Source organism: Apaloderma vittatum, unplaced genomic scaffold (genome assembly GCF_000703405.1).
Source record: "Apaloderma vittatum isolate BGI_N311 unplaced genomic scaffold, ASM70340v1 scaffold4884, whole genome shotgun sequence".
NCBI lineage: Eukaryota > Metazoa > Chordata > Aves > Trogoniformes > Trogonidae > Apaloderma > Apaloderma vittatum.
This window is the reverse complement of record NW_009714295.1, coordinates 109,993-117,949: the sequence shown is the minus strand read 5'-3', so window position 1 is coordinate 117,949 and position 7,957 is coordinate 109,993. Positions and strand designations below refer to the sequence as shown.

Here is a 7,957-nt window from a genome sequence, read left to right as displayed (position 1 = left end):
CGCAGCGGCCGGGGTCGGGGTCTGAAAAATCGCTGCTCCAACGTAGAGGCGAGAAGCCAGCCCTGCCGCGCCGGGCCTCGGGGCCGCCTCAGTCTTGTTTGAGGAGTCCCGGGCGGGCCGGGGCCCACCCTCGCCGCCGGCAGCCCTGAGGGCCAGGAGTCTAACACCCGGCATGGGGCCTGTCTGGTGCCTGAGAACACCAGGTACCTCAGGGCGTGAGGGCCTTTTCCACGGTCCCCTTGGGCTGGTCGTGGGCCAAGGTGCAGCCGTGGTGTCCGGTGGAAGAGCCGGGCTGGTGCAGCAGCCTCTCCAGCCACGGGCTGTGACACCTACGAGGAGGAGGCAAGGAGAAAGCAATGGCTTGGGGGCGGTGGCAGTGCTTTGACTGGCAGCCAGCGCTTTATTTACTTAAGCCTACAGCGGGACTGCATGTGTTGAAATGTTCTCGGTCAGAGGATAAAGGAGCAGTTTGGCAGATGTGCTGGAAACTAGTTTTTTCAGAAGTGGTATTGCGGAGCTCTGAAACTGCTCTCTGTCAAGATGGCTTGGTTAACGTGTTATTTACTGTGACTGCTTTTTAGCAGTTAACCTACAGCCTAGCAGTTGTAGAGCCAGCCAAATAAATATTTTCCTCAGTTCTGTGCAAATATGTCATGAGATAATTGTTCTTAAAGGGTTTACAAAGAAGTGGAGAACTACTAAATTCAGTTTAAAAGACTTTTATGGACTTCATAGCCCACATGATCACTGTATAATAATTTACAAATAGGTGGTGGATGTGGGCATAGATGATGTAAAGTCAGGGGCTGCATTTTTGTTATAGATGTAATTTACTGCCAATAAATGAGAGTGAAGCATGCATGAACAGGTGCATTGTGTTAGCTATGTTGCAACACTAGAGATAATGAAATCTGAGGCTGTTACTTTAATGATTTTCTGCCTTTTGCACTCCATCTGTTCTTCTTTTCCAAAAGTAACCATGCAAGCCATGCAATATGGTATTTGGTCATCAAGCTCTTTTCATCTCATTAGCCTCATTTCCATTTTTATCACTGCCTGGCATTGATTATTTATGGATATGAAGTGGGATCTGAGAGTTCAGGAGGAAAGAAGCTTTTTGATCCATCTGTGATTTTTACCGTGGAAAGTTTAATAAAGATCCATATTCACCAAATAAGCCCTTCGGGTTAAATTATTCCATTGGTTTACATTATTCAGCCCTAAAAATCATGATATAAAACACAGAAAGGGCCAGCCTGACATGTCATAGTTTAGCACAGAAAACTATAATTCTAGAAAGACAAAAATGTATTAAGAAATACCTTGCAATATGCTGGGAGATAGCAATTACTTTTTTCGAGTCTTCAGAAATAGTTGTTTGGGGGAAAAAAAGACTACAAAATTCTCACTTTGAGACCAAATGCAAAATTTAGATGTTAAATAATTTGTCGGGGAAACGGTTACAGTACCTGTAAGAAGTGTGGTGTAATGTGCTGTCATTCCACTAGATGACAGCCACTTCAACAATTTACTCTACTAACCGACTCTTCAAAGGGAATCCCCCTCTTTGGTTGGGTGGGATTTACAGCTGACGCCCCTTTCTCCCTGAAGTCAGTGCTGCTGGTCCTTATCATTGCCTCCCACCTCCTCTGAAACGTTAGTGCTTCTTTCCTACTGTCCCCTTTTCCTCCAGTATCTTGGTATTTGACGTTCCTTATGCAGGCAGAGGTTTATTAGATTGGGCTCTATGCATCGTTTTTAATATTGTCAAGCTTTGTGTAATTGAGAACTTTGTTCAAGAAACCAATCAAAGATGCCTAAGCCTTAGCTCTGTTTATGTATTTAATTGTTTTGTGTTGGGTTCCTGATTAGATACAGTTTAAGCATAGTTACATGGTTAGAAATACTGAAGAAAATAGATAAAAAGCAATTGCCAGGAAGAAGTTCTAATTTCTCCGTACATATGAAATCTCATGTTTTTAATGTTTTACCTATGCCATCTGCATTTTTGGCTATATTATTGACTCAATTTAATTTTCATGCTCTCGACTGAATTCCAAGTAAGGCCATGTCAGCTGGTATGCTTTGTAGCAGAATGCAACAGTAAAGTCACATTTATTTTCATCTTTAATTTTATGACTTGTCACTTGCAGGAAAATAAAACTTCACCAATTTTATAAATGAAGATTTAATTAGACCTGCAATTTCAAGATGCCTGCCTGATTTCTCAATGAATTACAATGCTTATTGGCCATTTTGCTAGATATTTGTTTAGAATCTTGTTGTAAGCCAAAGAATATTCTTTATTTTACACAAAAGATAAAAAATCCTAGACTTTATAAAGTGATGTAAAATAGATTTTAAAGCCAAAGCATTATTAGGGACACTTTTAGTCTAAGGTGAGAGAGAGATTTCAAGGGAAGAGGAATTAAATTACAAGGACATATAGGAGAAGCTGTAGAAGGAATACACTTTTCTAACTTTTTAATTGGAATTAACCACAGAATAAGATCAGGCAGCTTCAGGTACTCACAGGGTGTAAGCTTAGTCTGCCTGGGCAGGATTAAGTTCACCCATTTGCTGTAATTGTAGTGAAGAAATAATGTGATTTCACAGCTCAGGAGAACGGGACTGCCCTGCAGGAGTGTTCTTGCTGGTGTTACCCTCATGATGAGGCTCCTACCTGCAGATGCAAGAACATTTCAAATTCACATCCAGTGTTTGGGCAAGGTTCACTGCACGCAGGGCTCATATGTATCAATGTTACTCCGTGTCATAATGCTTAAGAACTTAGTAGTCAGGATATTTTTTCCAAGTTTACTAAAAATTCTCATGTGTTTCTATTATGAAATATGTGTATAACATTATTTTAGTTCCTTTTTTACATCTGAGAAAAATACAAATTACAAAATATATTTCTGAACTGCTTCCTTGAGCCTTCTTAGTTCTCAAGGCAAGTCTAGGTTTCTGTGGGTAAGCAAAGCATGTTTTGTTTGTTTTTTCCCTTGGTGTTTTAGTGTATGTGTAGTGATGGTAACCATTTCTTCTTAAGGCGGGCAGAGAGAGGCAGTTTCCAGAGCACACAATGGTTTCGATTTCAGGGATTGTTTGCCATATTACCAGAAGATTTGTGAGGAAACTAAGTTCCTTATGGAAATCACATGAAAAGGCAAGTAGCAGATCTTACCATTCAAATTCTCCCTATCTTAGCCATATCTAATTAGAACTCCAGCTGGTAAAGTCTGTGAGTGGCTTGGGGTGATTCCATCCTAAATAGCAGAGACTTGAAAACAAGTGTAAACAATGGAACTTAGAACAGAAGCAGTTGAGGTGTGCCTTGTGCTCTCATTTCCCCAAAGTGGGTGTCTATGAGGATGTACAGTCTAATCAAACCATGCTGAATTACATGTGTATTATAATGCCTTATTGCACATGATGCAGTTCTAATAGAATCATAGAGTGTGTTGGGTTGGAAGGGACCCTTAAAGGGCATCTAGTCCAACCCCCTGCAAGGAGCAGGGACATCTTTAACTAAATCAGGTTTCTCAGAGCCCCATCTAAAATGTGCAGTCTATAAAACCAGTTGTGAACCTGTGTGTAATGCGAGTAATTAGATACTTTCATAAATATTTCCATTGGAGTTAGTTAGACTACTTACTGCTTACACAAATAACTGCTCAGTGTTTTAACTGACCTCACAGACTGCACAGTCTGGCCCGATGTTATCAGACTGAAATTATAAATTAATTTGAATGTACTTGCAATCAAAAGTTTTAATAAAATAATTGAAAAGACATTTTAACACATACTGTTCAACATATAATAGATTTTGCCTTCAGTGATAGCAGTATAAATAACAATGAATTCATACTTTTAATTATATAATGATGGCAGAGAAAATAATGTGCTTGATGATCTTTTCCCCCTTTGTGCTTAAAATTTTAGAAAGCATGTTCAAGTTGGGCTTGAAGGGTAAAACTGTAACTGGTATCGAAATCTTACTGACATTTTTTTGAACCTGAATCTTTTTCTAATTATTGGCTAAGAAAAGCATCAGTAAGATTTTGATACCAGTCAGAGCCTTACCCTTCAAACCCAGCATGTAGATGTGGTGCTTAGGGAATTAGTTTAGTGGAGTACCTGGCATGGTTAGGTTAACAGTTAAACTCAATGATCTTAAGGGTCTTTTTCAACCTGTGGTTCAAATTTTATAAATGCAAGGAATTAAGATAAAGTTTGAAGGTGTCCATCAGTATACGTTAATGAAGTCAATCATTTTAAGTGTAGTTCCTTCAGCAGAGATTTGTATAAATTTTGTGTCTTCTTAATTATTCTAGTTGATGCATCTTCATACATAGAGTTGTATCTCTTCATGTTCAGAATGGAATTCTACTAATTTTTGTATCTGTCACTCTGGAAAGAGTCAGTGCAGCTCAGTGTCACCTATATGGATTCTGCCCTGACTTGTGTATGAACATTGCTCTTTGCTAGAGAGATACTGAACTAAAGATGCTGGAACTACTTTTGGGAATCTGTGTTCAGACTTTTGTTGCTATCTTGAAGCTGTTTCACAAGACGATTCTCAACCTGATTTAACCCGGGTTCCAAAACAGATTTGTAATTCCTGTTCTGTGTCATTCTGCATCCTGGGTTAAGGCTGTGATATTATTTGCAGTTCTACAGTTTGAAAACATCCATATTTGTTGAACTATTCTGTAGATATAGAAATCACAACAGCTTTCATTTCTATTTGAATTAGACTGTTTATTTATCAGATACTGCAAAAATACAAACTTTCCACTTTGTTTTTTTTAAAATTTATATGTATAATTTTATATAAGATGAATTTGAAATTTAATTATGTAGTAGGTAATTGAAAAATGCTAAACTTATTTCAATGTTCCATAACAGTATATATATTTTGTTACAGTCTGTCACTGCCCCTCTTAAAAAGTGGTGGAGACTAGCACACGCTTTCCAAGGCTGGCTGTTGTTTTTCTCTCTCTCAGCTGTATATAGCTGTATCTTAACAGAATGTTATAAACTTTCCAGATTCAGAAAATTGGTTTTATTCTCTCCATGCCCAGCAAATTAGAGTCTTGGCGAGGACTCTTTTGTACTACCATACTGCAAGGAAGTGTATTTTTGACTAGTGTCAACTGTCACATACGAGTATTGACAAAAATGCATACATCCCTGAAGCTCTCAGGTTTTGGCATTGTTCTGCCTAGAGTTCCTGCTGCTATTCTTTTTTCCTTGTCTAAATTCTCCCCGTATGTTTGGAGGAAAAAATAAAGCAGCAGCAGCCATAAACATGAAATGCATAAGCTAAAATATTCAGCAGTTCTTTATAAATGAAAAATTACTCTTTATTTATAAAAGTGTATGCATGTTTATGTACAGTATTTCAGAGTTTATTTCTTGGCTTCTATGATGTTTACAGTTGTTTCACAATGTTTTGACTCCTCCAAGAGGGATCATGAAATTGCTTTTTCTTACATAAGCAAATACAGCCGCTGAAATCTCTCTAAAAGCCAAAATATTCCTGAAGGAATTCTAAACAGCACTGAAGAAAGTCATAAATTTGCCAGTTTAAATTTCACTACCTTTATAGACAAATGACTTTTCAAAAGGTGGATACACACAACACAACATTTTTACGTTTATTTTCCCACTGCAATTATTAAAAAAAAAAGTATTTTTCTTAACTCCTAGCATTCTGACTTTGAAATGCAAAATAACTCTGGTTGTTTCATTGGAGAAATCTGGTATATACTGTTGAAGTAGTTGCAAAATTTCTTCTCAGTTACAGTTTTAATTTCTACGAAGCTGTAATTGTAGACTCACCTAGTTTGCTCACGTTGTGACTTCTATTGTTTGAACATGGTTGTCGTGTTGACGCTGTGTTCTTTACACTGCACATTGATCTTGTACAGTCATATATATCCCTGGATCTCGGTAACTATTTTGGTATTTTTATTACTTCCTAGAACTTCGAACAATGAGTCAGGCTGGTGAAGAAAGTTCCAGTTCCAGTGACACAGAGTTGGAAATCAAGAAGGAGCAACAACCTATCTGTGCTCTAGCTCCAACAGTTTATAGCCGAGATGAGGGATCCACTGATGTAACAGCAAGTCCTGCATTTCAGTGTTTAGATGAGGTACCACTTACCCTAGCTTTCCCTGCAAAAGTGCATATTGTGTCCAAATCAATTAATCTGAAATGTATATTTTGATTTTTGTAGTTGAAGGTTGTTACCATAGTCTATCTGTAGCTTCCCCATTTCTTCTCTGATTTTTTTTCTAAGTAGTAAAAACATTTTGTGAACCAGAGACATAACATGGGGCATATTCTTGCTGAGGTTGGTGTGCAGAGTCAATATCCACACTGTTTTTTTCAGTGATCATGGCCTTAAGGGAAATGAGAATAGAGAGGTCTTGTTTCTGTAGTAGAGGTAATTGCATCATGATTTTTAGAAAGTCTCAATAGCTGCTGGAAAAATCCAAGGTAAGTGGCTCCTGAGGCAATAGTAACTCATGCTGATAGAAGAAACCTTTCGGTATTCAGTTCCTTTTGCAGAATTTTCTGTTTTAAGGAAACTTTTACAATACTAGAAATATTTTTGTATTTAAGATAGCAAATACATATCAAACGGAAGCCTTTAAAACGTAGTGCAGAGGAGACATTAAGATATCATCTAATCCAAAATTTGCACTGAAGTAGATTCTCTGCAGATATATCTAATGTTTAATTGATGGAAATAGCTCTTTGGGTATCCTTTTCCAGCATTTCATTATTGCTGGAGTTTTAAAAGAAGAAGTTTTTCCTAAATCCCAGTTCAAATTTCCTTTGGAGTGAATAATGCAGCTTTCTTCTTGTGTTTCCCACAGTGACAATGGATGGCAATCAGTTTCTTCCCTCTTTCTAATAAAAATGTCCATCTCTCATATCCTAAGGCTTTTCCATACTCCATGTTTTTCTTGAAGTTGTTAAGTTGCTTTACCTTGGACTCTTTCCAGCTTGGTTCTCTCAGATTAGTTTGCTAGCTCAGCTCACTCCCTCTGCCTTGGACGTAAGGTCAGTAGAAAGGAAAGGGCAAGAATTTGTAGTGAAGAGGAAAATAGGACTGCCTCTTTCCTATCCTGCTGTTAGATCATACTGAACGTGGCATGGAGCTGCCCAGTCAATCTCACTCATCTCCTGTGCCTTCCAGTGAAGCGCACAGGAGGGAGACTTTCACCTTCAGACCAGTACCAGTATGGTAAGCCCACAGCTTCCAGTATTGTTGTAGCAAAAAAAGCATTTCTTCTCAGTCCAAGGCAACTGCAAAACTCCAGGACAGCTAGCCTTACAGAAATCACAGAATGTTAGGGGTTGGATGGGACCTTGAAAGATCATTGAGACCAACCCCACTCCCAGAGGAGGATCACCTAGAGTAGATCACACAGGAACATGTCCAGGTAGGTTTTGAAAGTCTCCAGAGTAGTCTCCACAACCTCTCTGGGCAGCCTGTTCCAGTGCTCTGTCACCCTCACAGCGAAAAATTTTTTCCTAATGTTTTTGTGGAACATCCTATGTTCCAGCTTGCAGCCGTTGCCTCTTGTCCTGTCATTAGACATCACTGAGAAGAGCCTGGCTCCATCCTCCTGACACTTCTTCTTGACATATTTATAAATATTTACAAGGTCACCCTTAGTCTCCACCAAGCTAAAGAGACCCAGCTCCTTCAGCCTTTCCTTATAAGGGAGATGTTCCACTCCCTTCATCATCTTTGTGGCTCTGTGCTGGACTCTCTCAAGCAGTTCCCTGTCTCTCTTGAACTGAGGGGCCCAGAACTGGACACAATATTCCAGATGTGGCCTCACCAGGGCACAGTAGAGGGAGAGGAGGGCCTCTCTCAGCCTACTAGGCAGACCTCTTCTAATACACCCCAGGATGCCATTGGTCTTCTTGGCCA

At 39.1% G+C, this 7,957-nt stretch overlaps 1 protein-coding gene across 1 annotated transcript in view; it reads left to right on the top strand.

The window, feature by feature from the left end:
• Positions 1-6,001: 6,001 nt before the first annotated feature.
• Positions 6,002-7,957, top strand: part of CCDC146 (coiled-coil domain containing 146) — a 65,894-nt gene continuing 63,938 nt past the window's right edge. Inside the window, exon 1 of the mRNA XM_009868693.1 lies at positions 6,002-6,160. Coding sequence (XP_009866995.1) covers positions 6,002-6,160 — 159 coding nt within the window. The remainder of the gene's footprint in view (positions 6,161-7,957) is intronic.